General features: G+C 39.8%; 1 protein-coding gene across 1 annotated transcript in view; it reads left to right on the forward strand.

The window, feature by feature from the left end:
• The window catches only part of MAP3K4 (mitogen-activated protein kinase kinase kinase 4), a gene marked incomplete in the record, with an annotated part of 2,414,579 nt that overhangs the window by 1,925,287 nt on the left and 463,547 nt on the right, over window positions 1-25,745 (forward strand). The window contains 1 exon segment of the mRNA XM_044068025.1: window positions 20,739-20,805. Coding sequence (XP_043923960.1) covers window positions 20,739-20,805 — 67 coding nt within the window.

Below are 25,745 nucleotides of genomic sequence, written 5' to 3' on the forward strand. Positions count from 1 at the left end.
ATTGCACCAGACTGGCCACGCCACTACTGGTACCCCTTCTTGCGCAGTTTCACTGCTGGCTCCGTGGCATCTGCCTCAGACCCCTACCCTGCTGTCCCAGCAGGAGAGCCAGATTCTGCACCCTCAGTTTCAAACCCTGAACCTGGCAGTCTGGCTAATTACCTAATCTCTCCGTTACCATCCCTCAGTAAACAAGTGTTGGATGTCATTTTGGGGGCAAGGAGGCCTAGTACTAGAAAATCTTATACTGAAAAATGGAAAAGATTCTGTGCCTGGAACCAAACTCAAGGGATGGGCGCAGCAGTGCCCAATTTACCTCAGATTCTTCAATACTTAACTGAAATGCTTCACAGGGGCCTTTCTTTTTCCTCCATCGAAATTCATGCCTCAGCCATTTCACCTCATTACAACACAGAACCACCCCTCTTCTCTCATCCACTCCTCAAGCAGTTCCTCAGAGGGGCCAAAAACGTAAGACCACCCAGGAGAGCTTCAACTCCAGCCTGGGACCTTAACTTTGTATTGGAAAAACTCACTGTTCCTCCTTTTGACCCAGATGCAAGTGCAGAGTTAAAATTCTTTCTTGGAAAACAGCCTTCCTTTTAGCAATCACTTCAGCAAGAAGGGTATCTGAATTACAGGCCCTTATGGCAGTGGAGCCTTTCATAATCTTTCATGCAGACAGGGTGTCCCTCAAGACCAATCCCTCCTTCATGCCCAAGGTGGTATCCAGTGTGGCTCTTAATCAGTCCTTTCGTTTCCAACCTTCTTTTCTAATCCACAGAACAAAGGGGAATGAACACTGCACTTCTTAGATGTGCACAGACCACTTAGATTTTACTTGGGCAGGACTAAACCTAAAAAGAAATCTGAACAACTGCTGCTGGCATTTGCTGCAGAGGTAGAGGGTAAGGCTGTTTCAAAGCAAATCATTTCTAAATGGATAGGCCGTTGCATTCATTTCTGCTAGAAGCACCATGGAAAACCTATCCCACAGGGGATTAGCTACCTCTACAGCCTTTCTCAGAGTTGTCCCTACCAGGGACATCCTAGATGCTGCTACCCCTTTACATTTCACAATTTTTAAGATTTTACCACATTCTTCAACAGTTTTTAAACGTTTGTTAAACATTTTTTAATATACAATTTATTATTAACTTCATTGACCCCAAACACATTATCAAAATACAATATCACAATATATCATATTTTCACCTAAAATGCTCATATGTCTGTAATTCAAGATTCATGCCATTGGGATAAAGAATATTATAATTAATAATAAATTTAGATTCCATTCTCAGTAATCTTTGTTGAAAATTAATATTACTTCTCCCCACCCCATAAGATCTAGCAATTACACTAAAAATAAAACCTTCTGCCAGGCCTTCATGCTTAATATGAAAATGTTGGGCTACAGGGCTGTCCATCCTACCATTTCTTATATCACCAAGGTGTTCCATAATTCTCAATTTCACCTTGCGTTTAGTCTGTCCAATGTTCCATTTTGGTGAAGGACATGACTACAATATATCTTTAAATTCTCGTTTCTGTTCTTTTTCCTTTTGGATGACAAGGTCTGTTAGAAAGTCAGATGGTGCAATGACTTCTTAGTCAGTCACACTTGGGCCTTTCAGTTATTTCTGACTCCCTGAATGTGCAACTAGATATACCTGTCTATTTCAGGAGCCAGCATTTTTAGGAGTCTTAAGTGTTGGAGCTTGGGCCCCAGAACCAGAGTAGTTCCACAGCACCTAGTAAGCATCAGAGGTTTTCTCTGGAGGTACTAAAATAATAAATCCACAGGAACCAAGTAGCACAGCAGGTTATTTATTCATAAAATGCAACCTCACAGTTTCACTAAAGTAGCTTCATCAGGCATAAAATCAGAAGACATTCTGCCCCTTTTTATACAATATTAATAGATCACATGACTCAGTACACTTTCTGTTGCAGACATTGTAACAAAGGTTTTAGAGAGATACATTCATTTAAACCTAGGGGTATGTGTACTCTTAGCCTCAGTATCCATTTGTATTCTTCCAACTCTGTCTGCTGTATTAAGTCACCCCCCACATAAAGATGTATCTATTCTAGATAAAGTCATAAACTTAAAATGTGAAGTATTTGCTTCCTGTATATGCTTATATAAAGCATTTGTTTCTACCTTCCTTTTGATTTCTGACAGGTGATTACTGATACATTCTTTAAACTTCCTATTTGTTTTTCCAACATAATAAGCGTTACATAACTGACATATTGATAAATGAACTAGATTTCTGGTGTCAGTTTCCATAAGCATTAACATAAAATTGCTTTTTCAAAACTGGATACGTAAAACTGCCACCTACCAAAATATCTGCACAATGTGCACACTTGTTGCAACGAGATGTTCCCTTCTTACATGTATCAAAGAATTTGTTATACTTCAATTATTCCTTATAACATAGTTTTTTTCAAATTATTACTTTTTTATAACCAAAATAAAGTTCCGGTCCTGTTTTTTCACTTGATTCTATAGCTGTAGTTATAATAGACCAGTGTTTCCTTATAATTTGTTTAATTTTCTCTGTATTTTGATTATATGTAAAAATACATCGAGTGGAACTCCTATTTATTCTGTCAGCTGGAGTCCTATTGTTCGGAGGCACTAGGTAGCAATCTGAAAAAGAAATAGTGCCCTCTAAAGCAGACAAGCAAGCAACCTGCACCCCCAAACACAAGCCAGAAAACACATAATTCACCTCAGCAGTGTTCCTCACAACACAAAACACCATACCTAACACGCTAGTAATAGGAGACTCTATAGTAAGGCACACCAATGTTCCACTCACCAGGCTGAACAAGGAGAAGGTTACTGTCAGCTGCCTGTCGGGTGCTCGGATCCGCCACATAACACAAGCACTTAGGTCACTCCAGAACAAGAACAAGTATGACGCTGTCATTGTACATGTTGGTTTGAATGATCTAAGATGTACCTCCCTGGACTACATGAAAAGAGACATTGAGGAGCTCTCTGATCATGTAGCCCAAGCTGGTATGACCCTGACCTTGAGTAGCATACTACCTTCACCTAGAATGATACCACAATACAAAGACAAAATGATCAATTTCAACAATTGGCTAAGCTTCTGGTGTCATTCTAAGGGAAACCAGTGTCTGTCTGCTTGGGATGACATGATAGACGAGCCTCACTGTTTTGCCAGAGATGGGTTGCACCTGTCACACCTAGGTTTTCAAATACTGACCAAGGCTCATAGTCCCCATAGTGCCTTTTTTAGGCAAGGCTCAAAGGACAAACCAACCACCGTAACCAGCACAGGTAACCAAAAACTAAGGGTAATGCTACTCAACGCCAGAAGTCTCAACCTCAAAATGCACACACTCAAGGCTCTCCTCAGCATGGAGAAAATCGATGTTTGTGCAGTGACGGAAACCTGGTTCAAGGCTCAAGAGAGCACCCCAGCACTGCCAGGTTACAATTCATATCATACCTTCCGGCCTCAGTTACCGGTTCACAGTACAAAGGGCGGAGGTGTATCCATATTCATCAAGGATACCCATATCTCCAGGTTAGTAGCACAGCATGATGTCCCAGAGATCATCCATGCGCAACTATCATCAGGCAAAACCACATTTCAAGTCGTAGCCGGTTATAGATTGCCCACTATGTCGCAAGATGCTCACTCTGCATTCCTTGAGAGATTGGAAAATATAAAGGTCCTACCCAACACCATAATCTTGGGTGATTTCAACTACCCTGGTATAGACTGGGCGAACTACCAATGTTCCAACTCTTATGCTCAGCGATTCATAGAATTTATAAATTCAAATGCCCTTGAACAACTAGTATGTTCCCCCACTAGAGGGGACAACATATTGGATTTAATCATCACAAATATGGGCGCCCACTGTACCACACCCATTATCACTCCCTCCTTGGTCAGATCCGACCACAAACTGATAACCCTGGACATCCTCACCACTCCACCTCCCCAGTCAAAGAAACCATAGTCAAAAACTTTCCAAAGCAAACTTCAAACTACTTGCATCTGAAGTGGAAAGCTTCACTATTCCCTTGCAGAAGGATAATGATATCCAGGATGCGGAATCCTACACCAAGGCACTCTATATGCATCTTCAGGATTGCATGGACCGTGCTATCCCAAATAAAACCAAGACTCCTTCCTCAAGCAAGAAGAAACCAGTCTGGTGGACCCCGGCCATAAGCAAACTTTATAATAAAAGGAGGAGACTTATACAAAAAAAGGCCAAATCTCAAGTAGAAAAATCATCCCTGATCAGCATTAGTAAGAAACTGAGGGCCCTCATCAAGTCAACTAAAGCTAATTTTGAAAAGAAAGTTGCCAAGGATGCCAAGGATAACCATAAGGCCTTCTATGGCTACGTCAAAAACCTAAATGGCAACGCTCAGGTCTGTTCTGAGCTAGTACAAAATAGAACAAAATACACTGACCCTTCTGACATTGCCAACATCTTGGCTGACAGGTTCAGTGCAAATTTCGCCCCCCTCACCACCTACAGGGCCTATTACCATTCCAGGGGATTGTGTAAGTCCAATTATTACTGATACGTTGGTTAACAAGGCTCTATCTAAAGCTAAAAACACTGCCTCCATGGGACCAAATGGTGTCCCAGGCTGTGTCATACGTGAGCTCCAAAAGGAATTAACCTCGCATCTTAATACCCTGTTCAGTCTCAGCCTCTCCACAGGATATGTGCCCAGAGAATGGCGCACGGCAACGGCAGTCCCGTTACACAATGGTGGTGCCATAACTGACCCTGGAAATTACCGACCAATAAGCCTGACCAGTCTGATCTGTAAGGCTATGGAGTGAATCATTATGGAACTCATAAATGGAGAGATTGGGAACCTCCAGTCGCTGGACCCCACACAGTTTGGCTTCATCAAGGGCAGATCATGCCTCCTGAACCTGGTGGATTTTTTTGAGACAGTTACTCAGGCTATAGATAAGGGAAAGGAGGTACACACGGCTTAACTTGACCTTGCTAAAGCATTTGACACCATTCCCCATTCGGGTATTATTGATAAGCTCACCAGCCTGGGTATATAAACCCTTATGTCACAAGATGGATCGCAAACTGGCTCTCAGACAGATCCCATAAAGTTAGAGTAGTGGGATCTATGTCCGAATCCAGACCAGTAACGAGTGGTGTGACCTCAGGGCTCTGTCCTGGGGCCCGTCCTGTTTGGCATATACTTCTCAAGTACAGGCAAGCACGGAAAGGGCTGTGGCTGACTAAGTTTGCGGACAACTGCAAACTGGGTGCTGTAATAGAGTCTCCGGCCGACATGGAGATCCTCCAGAAGGGCCTAAATGAGACTGATGCATGGTGTCAAAGCCATGGTCTCAAGCTAAATGCAAAAAAATGCGTAGTAATCCCCTTTGGAAAAAACAGAGTACCTGCAAACTACAACATAGGAGGTAATCCCCTGAAATCTGAAGAAGAAATAAGGGATCTAGGGACCCAAGTAGATAGCCAGCTTTCCTTTGATAACCATGTTGCCAAAGTGGTTAGAAAATCCTTCTATGTGACCCATCTGATCATGAAAGGGTTCACATCAAGATCTAAGGATGTAATGGTGCCCCTCTACTCTTCCCTCATCAGACCCATTATTGAGTACAATGCACCAATTGGAATGTACCTGGCTAGACATCTCCAGCAGCTGGAGAGACCACAGAGGTACCTAACCAAGAGAATTACTGGCCTCAAGCAGTTGCCCTAAGCAGCACGATTAAAAAAGCTAAGACTGTTCTCTGTTGCATACCTCTTTCTCAGAGGCGATCTCTGTCTAACGTACAGAGCCATGTCCAACCCAGAATTGTTGAACATGCTCCATCTTAGAAAAACCAAATCTACTCGAGCTACACGCTCTAGGGATATAAACCTCAACACAACAATGAATAGAGCATGCTGGAGGGATAGATTCCCTTCGCAACAACTTCCCTTACTATGGAACAGGGTCCCAATCTACATAAGACAGAGCCCCTCACTATCACTCTTCAAGAGGAACCTTGATGACTGGATGGGTAACAGAAGGTTCACACTGGGGATCACACCAACAGCACTACTAGATAGGGGCCAAGGGTACTAGCTGCTAGTACAAGGGTCTAGGGAACTGCTAAAGGGGTGATGAATACCGCACAACGTGGCTGGGCTAATATATGCCTTCTGGCAGATAGCTCAGTACCAACCTATGAACCTATATAAGTAGAGTAAATTGGTTCTGTTTCTGTATTTCTTATTTGCATAACCTGCTCTTTAATACATAATGCTTTTTTGTGGCTGTATCCCTACTTGAAAAGTCATTAACTGTATTATCCAGTTGTGTAATCATCTGTATGCAACCTAGCCATACGTCTCATCTGATTATCCAAGATGTTATTAAATATAAATGGAAGATGCATAATTGTGCAATGTAAATAAGTATTTTTCATTATTTTCCTGTGTAGGCTAGTTCCTATCTTACCATCCTCCATTTTAAATAAAGTAATATCAAGGAAGTTAATAGATTGAAGGTTACATTCCCTTTTAAACCATAAAAAATCAGTATAAGTATTAATGTATTCATGTAATAAATCAACTTCATACAAAGAGCCATTCCAAATAAGAAAAAGATCAACTACAAATCTCCGATAATAGCCTATGTAGGACATGTATTTGTTGTTATCAGTGGATGGAACATACTGGGTTTCCCACATAAACATAACCATATTTCCATATGTGTTAGCGTCAGGTGTACTCATGGCAACACCTGTAGCTTGCTGATATAACATAGTTTGAAACAAGAACACATTATTGTTCAACATAACTTGTAGAAAACCAAATAAGTTTTCAATTTTCCTATTGTCAAAATCAGAATATTCAGATAAAAAATTCTTAAAGTAAGTGATACCCACGTCATTTGGTATACAAGTAAACAGTGAGTCAACATGAGCTAATATCTACTAATTTTCCCCATCTATATAAATCATTAAGAAATTCAGATGAATCCTTAATGGTAAATGCTCGTGTTAAACATTTTTTCACTTCTACATCAATATATTTCAAAACTGGCTCGGTACACCCACCCCTAGCCGAAACATTGTCTTAAAAGTGGTATAACATTATTTTTGTGTAGTTTGGGAATACCATAAATTATTGGTGTAGTTTGGGAATACCATAAATTATTGGTGTAATAGAAGCATTCACTGTGAAATAATTATATAAAGCAAAATCAGTATATCCCTTTTTATACTTATGTATGATGTCATTTATACACTTAATGATCTTATTTTTATCAGTATTATTTATTTTCTTATTTATTAGTACTAAGCAATTCATACATAGAGTATAATAGTATCTAAAACAGCCACTCCTCCCCCTTTGTCTGCTGGCTTTATTACTATTTCATTATTTCTTATTAGGGCATTCAGAACTGCATATTCATTTTTAGTTAAATTATGAAACTATATTTTATTACTAGAATTTTCATACAAGGAATATATTTCATTCTCAACCACTGGTTCAAACATTTGTATAGCAGGAATAGGTTTTGGAGTAAATGTACTTTTCCTTTTTAACACATTAGATCTAGTAGGGGCCCCTTCTCCAAACATAAATTTCAATTGCAGATTTCTAGTAAAATATTTAAACTCTTGACAACACGGTCTCTATATCTGCTGTATTCGCTGGAACAAAGGACAGTCCTTTAAGTACAGCTAGTTCTTCTTGTGACAACATAGCTGGATATGTTAAACGCGATACTAGAATTAAACGTGTTGTCTACCATTAATAGTGACTGTTCATTTGGATGTACAAAGTTTTCTTCCCTTGTTTGCTGCTGAAAGATTTCTTTCTCTTCTTCTGTTGTATGAATGGAAGAGAAGACTTCTGTAGTAGAGGAAAATCCACTAAATCCAAAGGATCGAGGGCAGATACTCTATTTGAATCTTGATAACCGGAGCAGATTCAGTACTTGTCAGCAGTTTTGATAGCTCTGTTATTACTGCATTTCCTGGTATGTCACATCGTTTGTCTCCTGAAGTGGTTTTTAACTTACGATTCACTTGAAGATGCACCCTACTTTAAAATCATTGTAATCTCTTTGAAGCTTCCTTTTCTTCGTAGCAATGAGTTTAACTTCATAAGATTTGATTTGTTCAATTGTTTCATGTAATAAACTAGAGTGTTGATTTAGTTCAGTATCAGATATCGGTTCCATAGAACATTTGCTCAGTTTCCTTTTTAATGCCATTTCTATGGGCTGAAAGAAAGTATTCATGAGCTTCATATACTGTTATGAGCTTGCCAAAATTTCAATAGCTCTGGATATTTAGAGCCATATGTTGGCATTACTAGTGTATGAAGACCCCTTGGAACAAGTTTATATTTTAGATAGGTGTCATAGCTTAAGTGTTGCCATTGTAATCACTTCAATGCTAACATTTTTCGTTCAGATGTCTCAATTTTGATGGTAACATTTTAAGAATTGTTACCTTCAGTATCTCCATCTATGTTCTCTGTTGCTTCTTTCTCAGAAAAAAATAGAAAAAAGAGGATTTCCAGCGATATTAACAAGTTCATTGACATTCAACAGTCCTTTTGGAAAAACATCACTTGTAGATGGCAAAGATATTGTGCAAGTCATGTCCATAGGCTCCACCAAAACACAATCAGTATAAAAAACAAAGGAGATGCACCTGGTAAATCCAGTGGAAATAAATCCAACAAATACTAAAATAATAAATCCACAGGAACCAAGTAGCACAGCAGGTAATTTATTTATAAAACGCAACCTTACAGTTTCACTAAAATAGCTTCATCAGGCATAAAATCAGAAGACATTCTGTCCCCTTTTATGCAATGCTAATAGATCACATGACTCATTACACTTTCTGTTGCAGACATTGTAACAAAGGTTTAAAAAGATGCATTCATTTAAGCCTGGGGTATGTGTGCTTTTAGCCTCAGTATCCATTTGTATTCTTCCAACTCTGGCTGCTATATTAAGTCACCCCCACGTAAAGATAGATCTATTCTGGATAAAATCATAAACTTAAAATAATGTGAAGTACTTGCTTCCTGTATATACTTGTATAAAGCATTTGTTTCTACCTTCCTTTTGATTTCTGACATGCGATTACTAATACGTTCTTTAAACTTCCTATTTGTTTTTCCAACATAATAAGCATTACATAACTGACATTGATAAATAAACTAGATTTCTAGGATCACAGTTTCCATAAGCATTAACATACAATCAAAAGGAAGGTAGAAACAAATGCTTATTTATTTTTGTTTTGATTATTTTTGCTTATTATAGCCTTTGTTTTATGCTGTTTCTGGATTGCTTTATCCAAGATCAGTGACATCTCCAGGAATAACTTACTAATACATGTACCTGGAGAATACAAATTCCACCTAAGGAGAATTATCTGCAGTGCCTCTTCCATCAGAGGGACAAACACTGTCTCTACTTGCAAGCCCAGTATTGTATTCAGTAAGTGTTTTATTTTGGTGAGAATGTCTGGGACTAAAGAGTTTGTAATACTTTGCCAGCTGGAGACAGTGTGCCATAAGCACGAAATCTCACCTAAAAGAAAATGTGCAGGTTTTGCAAAATGGAAAACCAAGAAAGCTAGCACTGAAAGAACCTTAGGCAAAAGATCATAGTGGTATCACCAGTCTCGCCCTAGACTTGGACTCTAGGTCAGGTGTGGCTCTACATTTTCCACCCTTGCTCCTATAACCTGTTTCACTTCCTCATTCCTGACTTTTAGCTCATGTTAAGGCTGTTAATGGGATAATTGTCTATACTTCTAACCAGGGTACTGTTGAAGCAAGTAACACTCCCATACTGGATGCTGATTTCTAGGTACCCGCAGCAGATATCTGTCCACAAATTTTGGCTGTACCATTGGAAAGGTTTCCTTAACAAAAAATTTCTAATAGAATAATGTGAGAGACTTCAGAGGGTCTGATGTTATCCTGGCATCTAGTCAACCTTTCTTCATTTTGGAATGTACAAAGGCTAAAATACAAGTGCTAGATGCATAATTTCCAATTCCTGCCCTAGTCTCTACTAATTTTAGTTATAGGAAACTTGCTGAGAAATATGTGAGTTAGAATTATCCCCATCCGACCATGTTTCAGTCACAGGAGTAGTTCTTGCAGAGCACCTCGCTGGCCTTGTTCAAGATAAATCTTGACCAATGGATGGGAGATCGCAGATATACCCCAGGGATTACCTCAGTGTCACTGCTCAACAGAGGCACAGCAAAATAATGGGTATAGTTCCCCATACTAAAGGGGTGGGGGCGGCCAACAAAACTAGGGGGCTAGGGCTTTCGGCAGGCGAATGCAGATAGCCCCTAAAAGGGAGAAACTCCCATACATCAGATTCCTTGGACTCTGACCTGGATAAGGAAAAATTGGCATGCTATAGTCAGATCTCCTTAACTTTGGGTTTTAATAATGAAAAGAAAACTATATCATCAATCTCCCATACATAGGTCATTTTCTTTGAAGAAACATAAATCTGATGAACAGACATTTTAATGGAGATCAAAAAAGAAGTGTCTAAGTCACACATGAGGTATCTAGACATCATTGGCAGAGGGAGACATCTGTCCCCACTATATTTTAGGAGTTTGAGGATTACTCAGAGTGCAAGCCTTAGATGTGGACTGCCAACCACATCTTCCAAAAAAACTCATCAAGTTTTGCAGAATATAAGATACCTGAAAATATCTTTATGAAAAAACAGTAACTGGTGTGGCAGTGGTGTCCATGGATGCTGCGGGATGACATTTAGCAAGTGCATGTCTGTAAATGCTCCCTTGTAATAAAAAAGCAGTCTTGTAGAACCACTTTAGAGAACAACGTTTGTACATCATTCACTCTAGTCTTTAAAAGATAGCTACCCACTAAGAGCAGCATTGCTTTTCCCTAGAGTAAGAATTCCTTTTACTGATCATTTCTTGTACTTTTGTATGTTAAAACATGGCATAGCAGTTTCTTCTCCTCTGTGGGATTTCTATCCCAGTCAACTTCCTCCATGCTTGGGCTGAGTAAAATCTCATGCTTTCTTTGGGAATTTGTTTTTCCCTTGCATCATTTTGCTTATCTGAAAGTTTTTTGCTTGGTAAAGGTATGCACAGAAGATAGGGTAGCTGCTTCAAGAATAAAATTAGTATCTAAGCCCTTCAAAAAAGCATCAGAAGAAGCCACTGCTATAATAGAATGAGCCTTGACTGAAGAAGAAAGGTTATTGCCATGAAAGGTGTAACAAAAGGAAATAGCCTTAGAAATCCAAGAAGAAATAGTTTGCTTGGATCCAGCTAGACCCAAAGGTCTAGGATGAAAAGAAACAACTGATCAAGTTTTCGAATAACCTTGGTCAGATCCAAGTAAATTCTGAGTTGCCTATGCACATCTAAAATATGCAGCACCTTCTCACTGTTAGACTGCAAAGAGGAGAAAAAAGTAGGCAGATTAATAGTGAGCTCATTAACCACCTTAGGCATAAAAGAGGGATTAGTGCATAAGGGTACCCTGTCCTCATGAAAAATCAAAAAAGGAGGACAAGCCATAAGGGCCTGCAACTCAGACACCCTTCTGGCAGAAGTAATGGCTAACAGAACAGTCTTCCAAGAACAGTGTTGCAAGGAAGCTGAAACATTAGCATTAGTAGTAGCCAGGCAGTAGCCATTCAGCCAACTCCACTCTCCATCGTTCTTGACAAGCTGATTCTTTGGTTTCAGTAAGTAATGCTTGATTTGTTTCTAACTTCTGAATATCTGCCTAAATACTTTATCCATAAATTTTCAGGGTCTGTGCATTAGTTTCCCCTCAAGTGTTTGGCAATGCTCTGTACAGATTCAGACACATTGAATGACATGTTTCTTGTAAAAGCACAATTGAAATTTCTCCAATACCTAGTTCCATGGAGGACAACTAGTTTGCATTGACAAGCACTGTCCACATAGTTGCAAGCCAGATACTCCTGACAGTGATTGATATTCTCACTCCAGCTGTCTAATCGATAAAAAAGGATCTGTTGCCATGGATATGAACTTTTCTACCGTCTCCGTTACTGGCTTGGTGGATATGGGCATCCTGAAACAGCAGGCTCAAAAGGAGCCTGAGTCAACTTTTCCAAAACAAATTAGGATACCAGGGAGTCTGAACAGGCTTTCTTGAGGCATTGTTTAACCTTGCATCTAGAAGCTAAAGGAGGAGATAAAGGCAGACAAGCCGAGATGGGTAAGTGAGCCTTAAGAGAAGAACAGGCCAAACCAGCATTGAGCAACTCACACAAGTAAGAGAGAACCAAAAGAACATCCGCAGTAAGTGGGTTCAGGTTACAAGACAGACACCAAATAGAAAACCTTTTCCATTTGGATAAGTAAGATTTCCTAGTAGCATGTTTCCTGCCCTCCTGCAGGACTTGCGGCACATCCTCTGAAAGGTGTCTGTGAGGAATAAAAATCCTATCACCCACAATGTCAGTTGAAGCATGGGCAGGTGAAGATGGATGAGAGATCCTTGTCTTGTGTAATTGCATCCACCCTGTGAGGTAACTTGTGATGACTGCCCCTGGCTAGATGCAGAAGTAGAGGGAACCAGTGCTGTTGTGACTAAAAGGGAGTCACCAAGATTTTGGAAGCATCCTGCTGAATTTTGAACAGGAATTTCAGAATGAGAGGAAGGGGAGGGAATGCATAAAGAAACATCCCCTGCCAAGATAACGAGGGGGCGTCCACCTTCCATACCAGGGGACCTAGGACACTGGCACAAAACAGACGGAGTTATCTGTTCAGAGGGGAGACAAAAAGATCCACTTGAGGAGTACCCCACTGGTGAATAATGTCCAGAAACACATCCCTGTGAAGCATCCATTTGTAGGACTGAGTTAAGGACCTGCTCAGAGTGTCTGCCACAATGTTCTGACCAGAATGGATATAAGTCGCCTGAAGAGTCACTTGATATTTGACAGCAGGTTCCCATATCAGAAGTACCAGCTGGCATAAAAGGTAGGATCTCATTCCTCCATGTTTGTTGTTATACCACATCACTGTGATATTGTCTGTGAAGACCTTAAGAGGCCCTGTAGAGAAAACGGGATAAAAAGCCTGAAGGGCCAGCAGAAGAGCACTCATCTCTTTGACACTGATGTGTTCCCTCCACTGGTGAGGTGACCACACCCCCTATACTTTTAGGGAGCCAAAAGACGTCCCCAACCCACATCTGAAGCGTCTGAAGAATTTCTGAGAGGGAAGAGGGGGATGTAAAGGGATCCCTGGGTTCAGGTACAACTTGCCAAATCCACAAGTAAAGTTCCTGTCTGAGACAAGGAAGAAGAACTGCAAAGTCTAGAGGATGTGTATGTTGAAGCCACACTGACTTTAGAAACCACTGAAACTTTTTCATATGAAGATTGGCCAGAGGGAGCATTGGAGTGGTGGATGCCATGAAACCCAGTGCTCTCAGAAATTCCCTGGTGGTAATGGAATCCAGAGGAAGAAGAGTGTGAAAGAAAGATATGAGAGTTAAGGTCTTCGGAGGGGTCATGGATGTATTCCTAGGCACCGACTGAATCCTGCAACCCCGAAAAACATGATCCTGAGAAGGAGTCAGAGAAGACTTTGTGAAATTTATTGTGAACCCCAGGCTCTGAAGAAGGGAAATGGCAAAATGAAGTTTTTCCAAAAGAGTCTCTTTTGAGGACACCTGAATCAACAGATCCTCTAAGTAAGGAAATGTCTGGATCCTTTGAAGTCTGCAAAAAGCAATCACAGGAGCAAGGTATTTGGTGAACACCCTTGAGGAAGTAGAAAGGCCAATGGCAAAGCAAAGAGCTGAAAATCCCAGGAAGAAACAGAAAAATGTCAAAACTTCCTGAAAAGAGGATGGATTTGGAATATGGAGATAAGCATCCTTGAGCTCCAGATACACCTTATAGGCCTGAGGGAGCAGGCGAGGAAACAGAATCTGAAGAGACAACATCCGAAAGTAAGGCATTTTTAAAGAAGTGTTTAGATGAGAGAGGTCTAGAATATGTCTCTAAGACTCCTTTTTTCTTGTCGCAAGAAACATGGAGTAGAACCCTTTGCCCCTTTGTGACACAAGCACCTCTTGAATAGTACCCTGAGTCAAGAGAGTTTGAAGAATCTCTGGGGAAAAGGAAGTTGAGGAATGCCCATAAAAGAAGGGCGGGGTTTCCACACCATGAAGTATCTCTGACGAATGATCGATAGAAACCAAGAATCTTGAGTGATCTGAAGCCAAGCAGGAAAAGAAAAAGAAAGGTGAAGAGAAAGGGGAATGTGGCTAGGAGGAGATGGGTAGTCATACAGCACCTGGTTTGTCTGGAAAGGAAGGCTTTGGAAACCCTGAAAACTGAGTAGCCTTAGCAGTAGGGGCCTGTTTTGCCCCTCTTCTTGCCTTTAGTAGTAGGGCAGGAATGTCGATGAACAAAGGCAGGCTTAGTGGGGATAGTTCCTCTGAAATTTAGGCACAGGAGAAACAAAAACATGTTTAATCTCCTGTAACATCTTACCCTTATCCTGAAGGGATTTAAACAAAGCAGCAGCAGCTTACCCAAACAAAAGTTTAGATTCCAGGGGAGCATCCTTCAACTTAGCTTTAATATCATCAGGTAGAGGCTGGAGCCTAAGCCCAGAATATCTCATAAATGAACCAAAAACAGCAGCCCTAGAAGGAGGCATCTACCACATCATAACTACATTTAATAGAATGACAAATGACTTGAGAGGAAGTCCCTAGCAAGGAAAGAACAGAGGTTTTACCCTCAGACTCAAAAATCAGTAATAAGTTGACAGGCCTGAGAAAGGAGAGCCAACACATACCTAGACATATGGGTCTGATAATTAATAGCCCTAAAACCTGTGGTAGCAGAAGTGTAAACCTTCTTACCCAGACATTCCATAGTTCTGCTATCTTTGTCAGAAGGCAATAACTTGGCTGAAGAAAGAAATTGAGACGGCTTATCAGAGGCTACAGAGACCACAGAAGGGTCAACAGCAGGACATTTATACAAAATGAAACCATTCTCAGGCACCCTATAAAATCTGTCAAGCTTCTTGGGAGCAGGGGGTAAAGAATGAGGAGCATGAGAGGCATTGGAAAATCCATCCAGCAAAGCAGCCAAAACAGGAGGAATTAGCCACAGGTTTAGGAGACTGCCAACTGTAACAATTCATAGTACCTGCTATAGATATCAGGGACCTGAGCACAATCCCACTGAAAAAAAAAAAAAAAACATCCCAGAGTGCATCCCCAAAGGAAGTTTCCTCAAAAGGAGCATCAGGACTAACATATTTCTTCTCCTCTGACCCCGTAGTCCAAAGGAGAAATAATTTGAATAGAATAAGTACGGGATTAGTCATCAGAATCTGACTCCGTTTCAGAAGAATCCTGTTCTCTTGGCCTTTTAAGGGGAGGAGGGAACCAAGGAGGAGCAGGAACTGAAACCCCTGGAGGAGGCTTTAAAGACTGTAAAGCAGAAAATAGCTCCTGCGTGAAAGCCTGCTGTTCACTTTGAGGATCCCTAGGAGCAGAAGAAACATGTTTGTTTTTCTTTTTTAAGGGAACATCCCCTCCAAAAAAATGAGAAGACTCAGATCCAGGATGGTAGTCGAGAACCGTAGTAGGAAGTTCTTCCTAACTCAAAACTGAGGAATTCCACTAAGCCCCTGTGGTTCCCCCTGAATGTCTGAGATGGCTGTCTGCAAAGCCTCATTGGATGTGCTACCAGTTGGAACCTCACCGGCCTCCCCCACGGTCACAGTAGAGGAATCTGACTGACAACACAACTCTGTGAGCCTCTGAGTTTATAACAGCCTCTGGAGAACACCTGGCAGAGGCTGAACAGTGGAAGATTCCAGTTGTACCTTTTCACCTTCTTCCCCTGTGGCTGACCCTCAGGATGGGAGATTCCATCCATTGTATCTTTAGCAAGAAATCAAAGATGCTGGTTCTCAAGATGCAAGGAAAGGGAAGAAAGTCTACTGTGAAGGGTTTTTGGAATGAACACCTGGCAAATAGAACAAGACATATGGTCATGAGACGCTGCCAGACAAAAAAGACACATCGTGGTGGTGTTTATGGAAAATCTGTCTCCCAGTGTGGCATTTACCTTTCCTGGATGACATTAACCCCAAGGAACACAAAATAGCAAGAGAAAACAAAAAACCCCAACAGAGCACTTATCTGCTCTACAAACAGGCATAAGTAATCACTGGAGAACGAAAATGCATTCAACTGGCAAAGTGGACGCAGGTAAACAGACACATTTGGACTGGCAGCAAAGAGGTTCTGTTTATGGTAAGCCTGAACATTACCCTTATGCCCTACAGTATGCAAGGAACGTTTGATGTTAAGGGGTACCTTTGAATTCAACAGGAATTCTTTGGTGTACTCCCTGATGACAGGTTTCCATGGCAGGGAGTCCTGAATGTTAAGAATACTGCAGCAGTGAATGTAAGTACATCCACTGTTCTTGTTTTTTTCCTCTTCTGTCACTATTGGAGCCTCTGTAGCAATTACTATTACTCTCCTTTTCCTTTGTCTGTGATATTCTTCTGAGTAGACATCCTGAAATTTTTTCTTTGTCAAATTCACATCCAGTAGTGTGTCCTGCAGCATTGATATTTACACACTGCATGTGTTACTATAATTCAGTACTCTTTTTTTTTTTTTTTCCTTCTATACCTGTAAGGCCACTTACTTTCCAAGATATTGTAGTCATCACGATAAAATTATATTGTTCCCACTTATTATAAATGACAATTTCTTTGAATGTGTGTTTCCAACTTTTGTGTTACATGCACACACTGTTTGTCAGGCTGATTTTTTTATGCCATAGTTTCTTCTCGTCTCTGTTTGAACCTATGTCACACTTTAGACTTTGTGTTTTAGTAAAACCCTCAAACAAAAACCTAAACACATTTTCAAAACACCCCTATTAACATAGAACAGACATACAAAGTTATGCACATCTTCAAAAAGTGAAATTTAACCCTACAAAGAGGAAAACCTTGCCCTAAATCAACAGCTGCATTCATAGCCATTACTGTACCTAAAATAAAGGTTGCCTGTGCTGACGTTCATGCTAAAGCCTGTGTTCCCACTTACAATGATAGCTGCTGCTGCTTTTCTTATCTCTCCTCCCGTCCCTGATGTGAAAACAGCTGGTATGCTTTCAGAAAATAACTTTTAGCCCTAGGAGTAGTAGTACCCTGGCTGTTACTAAATAAAATTAAATTATACACCATTTTATTGAATGCATTAACATGTTAATGTGGCTGGAAAGGATGCTATCTCTTATTTACTTCCCATAATTTCAAACTTTGTCACTGAATTGCTTGCCATTATGCCTTTTAAATGGTTACTTCCCCAGCAGAGGATGCTCAGGACTCTGGTTTAATTGCTTTCACCTACAAACTGTTCCACTCCATGGAAAAGTACTCAGCAATGAATATTTGAAAACTTAACTTGGAACAGAATGCACAGCTGCTGTCAGCTGCAGATGTCTTGACTCTCACTGATCATTTGCTAATGGAAAAAAGCCGGTATCTTTGCAAATATAGGAAACATAGCATTTTTCTTGGCTTTCATCATTTTGCCTTATTTTAAAGCTTATTTGCTTACAAAAAATACTTGTGTATAGCTTAAACCAAGGGCATTAATGTAGATATTCACCCTGCATTTGTAAGAGAAAATGTCTTAATTCTCCATACAATACAATATAATATAAGCAGTGCACTTATACACCGCACTCCCATCTCAGCAGCCCAAGATCACAGCATATTAACATTAAACTTGCTTGCTTTTGTCCAGCCTTTCTTCTCTTGTTATACCGTAAAGCCTATATTTCTTACAGCTAAGTACTTGTTTACTTCAACATTTTTCACACATACAGCAGTGTTTGAAAAGACTCCCCCCACATTTAAAATACCCCTGACCACAAAATATACAAAACTGCTTTACTATATATATATGTGTGTGTGTGTACATATATATGTATGTGTGTGTGTGTATATATATATATATATATATATATATATATATATATATATATATATATATATATATATATATAATATGCAGTTTGTATCATGAAATGTTTTATATAAATGCTAAGTACAACAGTGTTTTACTTGGTTGCTTTTTCCCCTGTTATTGTCCTTTAATGACACAAGAGTGGAGTATATGCTTTACAGTGTACCCACAAGTTTAACAAAAACAGAAGTCCAATCTTTTTTACCCACTTTTACTTTCAAAGCAATATTTCACAAATGTGACTGATGCTTCATATTTCCCATTTATTTACTAATTGCAATGTTGCTGGTCTTCTTTCTGTTCCTCTCCATCTCCCAACACTTGACTGTGGTTCAAGTCTAAGGTACTCCTGATTCTTTTAGTCAACTCTTGTGCTTTTTTTTTGTCTTTTTCTCTCTCTAGCATTTTACTTTGGAATATTGGAAAACGTTTCACTGGCATCTTTACTGTCAGAAGAATAAGAAGCAGAGTACCCATCTGTTTTCAGGCCCATTTTTACTGGATAAACTTTAGCTCCTCCTTAATCTGTTCTGCATTAAAACATGGTGTTGATCATCCAGGAAAATTACTCCGAAAACATTTGGATACAGCAGTTTGAATTGCACACTACTTGCCTCTTGCCTTTCCATTACTGCTGGGATAAACTTGCTTCTTTTCTGTCTGGTGTACAGTGAATAATCATTTTCTACAAACACTTTGCTGACTCCCAATTATTAATATTTTGCCCTTCTGCCACAGTTTTGTCATGATCCACTCTTTCTGCTGGTATGATTGAATCTTTACTAATATAGGTCTTGGCTGCTTTTTCATGGCAGGTTTTGAAGCACACACTGTGTGCCTTTTCAGTTATCAAATCCTGCTGTGGAACACCAGTCCATTTGCTTATTTGTGGTTTCATAAAATGATTATAGACCATTCCTTCCAGTTTCTGTTCTACAGCAGAAAATCTGTTTTTATTTCTCTGTTGTCTCTCTTCTAAATTTACTGTTTTGAAACAGATGTTCTTGAGAAGTCGTGTACTCCTCCAGCTTTTTCTTGATTTCAATCTTTAATTTTGCAGTTGTATCAGTTCATCTGAACTGCTGTTTAAAGCTTCTTCTGTTTTTTCCAGCCTTTTATTTGAGTTGGTATATTCCTTTAGTGTTTCATTTATTTTAATCAGCTCTGAATAAATTTGGTGTATTTTTTCCTCTAAATTATTAGAAGCCATCTCTTCATCCAGAGCTGAAGCTTGAACTGCTTTTTGCTGAACAGCTGCAGAATCTTTCCCAGGGAGGTTTTCTCATAGGTTCATAATTAAGTACTAGGTGAGCTGCCATTCTGGGCCATTTTAAGCCTAACCAATGTCCCTTTCAAAGGTGATGAGGCAAACACCTTAATTATGCTAACCAGCTTTTCCTTTCAGGTTTTTCAATTTTTTTCTTTGCTGGCATCCATTGCAGTGTATTTAATAGGCAGTGACTGAATTTTACCCCAAAACAGTTTCATTGGCAGTCCTTTTTCTCGGGTTCTGTTTTCACACTGGGAGAGCTGAAGTTAAGCTGTTGATCAATGTGCAGCCATCTTGGAAGTTCCTGTTCCTGATTTTTCTTGTAATGTTTAAGAGGTCAGTGTCCTAGTACAGAACCCTATTTCTTAGCCTTGAAAAACAGTGATTACATGGTTAACTGGCCATTTGTATTTTCAATCTTTTGGTTATAATTCCTTTACTGTTCTGTCCGCTAACTTTAGTCTGTTTCCCTCCCCAAGCAATCCTGCACTGCAACTGTTATCAGTAAATTGTAGCCATTTGAGGAAAACTCACTTTTAGGTTCATATTCTTCTGCAGGACTTTCCTCCTTCAAAAGCTGCACTACAGTAACTGGACCCTAATGAGAATAGGACAGCCTCTCTGCTTTCAAAGCATTTATGCAGCTGCTCCTTTTACGGACAATTTTAACACTAGAAACATAACAGACAAGTAGTGAGTGAGTCACTCGTTTGTAAACATGATCTATAAGCACATCCCTAGAAGCCAGTGTAAATAATGCACCATTGTACTGTAGTAGCCCTGTTTATTTGATTGCTGTTATATGTCTTGCTTTCTTCTGTCTCTCTTGCTCTTGAATATTTGAGACATTTAGGCATGTCTGTAACATGTGCAAAGCAAGTAAGATATTTCTCTGCTGTAGTACCACTATGCTGTTAATGCTCAACTTACTGTTTTCTTTTTTAATAGTTGTCTACTTATTTCTGCAGTATGTACTGTTTGTTTTCTAACCATTAAAAGATCATTTTTAGTAACGTGTTTTATGTAAGATTTGTACTCCTCTCACTTACTTTTGAAAATGTATATTTTGTGAGGAGCTTATTTCCTTAGACCTCTGCTAAAAAGAGGCTTTTTGTGCCCAGCTAAATATCTTAAACAAATGCAAATAAAATAAATTTGGTAAAACTAGGGAGCTTCCCTGCCAAGAAATATTTATATAGATTTCAGTTACTTTTTTCCCATTATCTTGATGTAACTGGAGTTAGAGACAAAATGGAGCAATTCTCTTTTTCACATTATTTTGATCAATTAAAGTAAAATGTTAATGTAATTTCCTTTTCCAGTTTTGATGAAGATAACTATGCTTTTTCCCTTTCAGAATTTGCAGGCGGCTATGAATGAGTGCATTGGTCATGTGATAGGAAAGCCTCATAGTCCTATAACAGGTTAGTACACTGTTAAAATAATACTGTATATAATGTCCCTTACTCAGAAAATGTATGCTTTCCATTTGGTGTGTTACACCTTTGTTATTTCTTGTGATGAAGAAAATTATTAGAGTCTGGAAACTTGGTTAATCATGATCTGTGCTTTGTACTGGAACTGTTAATCCAGTAAATACTGCATCACATATACCAGCAGCATCAGATTTTCACCTACTGATGTATTTCTGCTTGTTTGTTTCCTGCTTTATTGGTTTACTGTCAGTGTTTTAGTTCTCTGTAATTGTGCGTGTTTATCACTGAAGCATCTTGTGTTGGCAGTTTGAATTTTCTGACGGATTTGGTTGAATAAAATAGATCATTTTGTATAATGCCCTATGGGTGATGCATTTTATTGTTATTGATTCATAGGTTGGTACTAGGCTATCCGCCCTAAGGCCTATACAAGCCTAGCCATAACAATTCCCTGGCTGTTTCTTCCCACACTATTTACTGGACCCCTGTCTAGCAGGGCAACTGACGTGATCCCCTGGGTGAATTTCCTTTCTCCCACCCAATCGTCAAGGTTCCTTTTGAAGATGGCCAAAGAGGTACTCTGCTTGACATGTATGGGCAATCTATTCCAGAGTCTGGGGAGTCCCTGGGTCAGGAACCCTTCCCTCAAGCATGTTTTGTTTATTGTGATGACAAGGTTTAGATCCCTGGAGTGTGTGGCTCTGTGGGATTGGGATTTCTTTAAGTGTAGCATGTCCAACAGCTCTGGGTTTGACATGACCTTGTATGTTAAGCAGAGATCGCCTCTGAGTAGACGATATGCGACAGAGTATAGCTGGAGTTTTTTAAGGCGATCAGCGTAGGGCATCTGCTTTAGGCCTGTGATTCTTTTAGTGAGGTATTTCTGCAGCCTTTCCAGTTGCAGATGTTTTGAGAGGTCCATACCAAACGGGGCATTGTATTCTATAATGGGTCTAATGAGGGATGAGTACAGTGGGACAATGACCTCCTTTTTTCTGGATGAAAAGCCCTTCGTGATGAGGTCTGTCACACAGAAGGATTTCCTTACTGTTGTGGCAATGTGGTTATCGAAGGTGAGACCACTGTCCACCTGTCTCCCTAAGTCTCTTATCAAACATGTATTTCTTTGCAACTGAATCCACACTTTGGGCTGCTTAGTTCCTCTGTGTTATTACCTGTATGTATTAAGGGAATTTTTGCTTGTTTATCTCCTCATCAGAATATGTTTTGCCTTTGCATGGCAGATAGTCCAGCACTTGCACTCCTGCTGTAATTACAATGCACTGCTGTCATTTGGGTACGATTGTTGTATTTCTTGTGGTAACAAACATGCTGGAAAATATAATCTAACACCACAAAGGCATCAGTTAGTAGAGCACTGGTTGCTTGAGTTTGTACAGTAGTTGTTTCTGTGTTTTGTGTTTGTGGAAATGATGACAGAGTAAAAAGGTAGGCATTTTCAGAAATGTTTTGTGGTACTCATCACTTGCTTCCAGTTTATTTTCAATGATTTTCCTGGTTCATGTTAGTAGGTACATAGAACCTGACTTATTTCCACCATCCCTCTGTCTCATTAAACAAAAAGATACAAGTCATTAGCTTTAACTTGTACGTTTCAAATATATGTCTGTTTTGTTTTGTAAAGATGTATAGTACAGTGATAAAGTGGTTGTGTTATCCTTGAAGTAATATTGGGACGTGATGCAAGAACAGACATCTCGGATTGCAAGATGTTGGTCATTTGGGCAAAACAGTGATAAAGAGGAGGGGAACTGATATGATATAGGAGTTGTACTGCATTAAGGAAGGAGTGAAGAAAGGATTGGCATGGCTGAATTAGTTTATCACAAAAAGGAGGTGAGGAAATAGTAGACAACTTTTCAAGCTAAGAAGGTAGAGTCCTACTTGAATGGGTCATAACAGACCTGATAAACTGCAAAATAAAAAATGTTATACGATCAGCAGCAGTTTGGCTTTGAGTAGAACCTGCCATATGTGTCTTAACTTTTTAGCAGGGATAATGCAAGCAGGGAACAGTGGTCACACTTGTCCATACAGCCTTCCTCAACTTCATCAAAGCCTTTGGTACTACACCACGTGCAAACTTTATTAAAAAGCTATGTAATTTAGATAGCTAATTGGCTGAGGGACAGAGCCCATGCTGTGAGGGTGACTGATGAGGTCTCAGAGAGCATGAAAGTAGCCTTTAAGGTACTGCATTGTTCTGTGCTAAGAACTTTGCTTTTTGGCATATACGTCTTGTGATCTCCAACGATTGTAAACTGGGTGTTATACTTGAATCCCTTTCTTATATTTAGCAGCTACAAAGTGAACTTGCACATGGTAGTAGCTGGTGAGCTGACAGGCTAAAACTAAATAAAGTCTTGTTGCATTTAGTAAAACAAACCCTCCACCCACTTGTAATATAAAAAACACTCTGCTCCAAAATGAAGATGATGCGAGAGACCTTGGAACATGGGTATATAACTCCCTCTCCTTTGATCATCATGTTGCAGGTAGTACTCGAGAGCCTTCTGTCTGGCACAGCTGATCACAAAGTGCATTTCCTGTAGGGCTAAAGAAGCTCCGACCCCTCTGTATTCTGTACTGATAATGCCCATCATAGATATATGCACCATTTGGTATGGATATTACTAAAGAAGACTAAAGGTTCCTGAATTAAAAAAAAAAAAAAAAGTCATGTGACTAAAGGACTTGAGTTGTCAGGAGACCATTGTCCTTATGTTTGGTGCCCTACAAATTATTTAGGGGTAATCTGTGCTTTTTCGTTTGGGCCATTAAGGGTATGGGCAGTCTGAAACCTTTAATTTTTTTCACAAATCAAACAGACATATGAGCAGTAGAACCAGAGATGTGAACCTGCTTCAACAAATAATTTATATCATGGGGGAGAGACAGATTTGTCAAGAATGACTATCCCTTCTGTGATGGTGTGAGGTAGTGCCAGCTGTGCTGGGGGGGCAAAGCATGTGTAACATATACCAGCCTAGCTAGCTGGAGTTTTGTAAAGAATTGTCATTTCAGTATCAGACTGATTTGTACAGATGCTTGTGTTAAAAATTTATTTGTAAAGTTACTTGTGTTAAAACTGTCACTGAGTCCTGCTGGACAGAATAAAATATGCATGTATGTCAGACTGTATAGTTTTAACTGATTAAATGTGTGTAATGTATAATTTAACAGAGGATACTGGAAGGGAAAGGATTGAGCTCGGCCCAGCCAACTGTAAGAAAAGTAGCATGAAATTAAATGACTTGGTTTAGTCTATAAAGATTTTGTCTCCCATGTCTGAATGCAGCCAGAGCCACAGTGTCTGTGAAAAGCCTTTCTTCAAGAATGGTGGAAGTGCTGGAATTGTTTTATAGCTTCCAGATGCTGTATTAAAGCTTTAGCAAAGTTCTGTATGAGTATTGTGACACCTCTGTATTAGTTCCTGGCTTTGTTGCTAGTGAGGGGAGCTATTGTGGGAACCCCAGAGTCAGATGACCACATGTGATGTCATTCTGTAGCCAGCACTGAAATTGTATTTGAATACTAGTGGGAGATGTGATTGATGCACTCTGTGTTGGACCTAGCAACAAACACACCCATCACTTAATCTTTCCTTGCTTTAGTAAGTAACTAGCAAACAGTACATCTTCAGTCAGTGACATTAGCTAAATATTGTTTTATGTGTCTGTCTGAGTCTTTCCATCTGTGTTGTTTTTTATATTTCCTATGAATTGAAACTCTGGTGTTTATTGTAAATAGATATTCAGTTATTCTCATGTTTTCTATTTTATTATTATTAAATATAGCTATACCTCTCATTGTGGCTGGTCTTTTAGAAAATAATTAACCTTTGAGAGTAATCACATTTATTGAGTGGCACTGTGGCTCCACGTTCTTGAAAGACTTGCCGCTTGATCAGACATTACCGTTTGTATAAGTATTAATTTTACTGAGAGTAATTCGGTACCTTGGTAAGAGCCCCTAGAGTAGCTGGCTTTGGCATTCTGGTAATCTACTATATAATCTGGGTGGAGGTGGCAAAGTGGGTAAGCTGTGCCAGCCTTCCCCAAGTGTGTGTGTGTGTGTGTTTGTGTGTGTGTGTGTGTGTGTGTGTGTGCATAAGCTACTTTGAACAGGGACATGGAGAGCACTGATTTCACAGAGAGAGTGGTGGAGGACTTGGCTTGGGACACCTGGCTGAAGACTCAACTCTATAGCTTTGTCAATGGGCAGTCTTATTTTGGGCCTGGAGAGAAAGCCCAGCCCCAGGACTGGAGTGTGCATTCCCTGTCTGCTCATAAGGGAAATTGTACTTGGTGCAAATAATGCATCTGAAAATACTGTGCGTCTATTTTGTTGTCTGTGAATGCCCCCCCCGATCAGTGGCCCAGAGGAGGGACATCGCATCTTCTCTAGAGCAGATTCCCTCTCTAGATCAAGCAGTGGGAGAAACTGTCTTCCTTTAAGAAAGAATTAGACAGTTGTATGGATTTTCGTAAATTCAACACGGGTACAACTGTTCTGCCACTCCTTGAAAACAAAGGCAAGGTCTATGGATGGATACTGGCAAGATGAAATTGGCAACAGGCCCAGTTGCCTTTACCATTCTTTGATTCTATCCAAGACAGGTTATCAGTGAAAAAAATGTATTTTGCAGCAGTCTAGTACAGAAAGTAAAGGTTTTGTTTTAGAGTCCTGAATTTGGTTTCCTTCAACTAGACTTGCAAACTAAGTAACTGAGTGAGTAGGCCACTTAACTACAGTGATACAGTATTGTTTTCATAAAGTAGCATAAAGTATGCTAAGAACTAAAAATCTCCAAAATGCAGAAGCTGGCTCTGGTACAGCAACAACACCAGGTCTGTTCACCAAACAAATGTTTTAGTAATGCATAAAAGCTTAAATGCTTTCATCCC

Source organism: Protopterus annectens, chromosome 1.part0, assembly GCF_019279795.1.
Source record: "Protopterus annectens isolate FY-2018-M chromosome 1.part0, PAN1.0, whole genome shotgun sequence".
In the NCBI taxonomy this organism is placed as follows: domain Eukaryota; kingdom Metazoa; phylum Chordata; order Ceratodontiformes; family Protopteridae; genus Protopterus; species Protopterus annectens.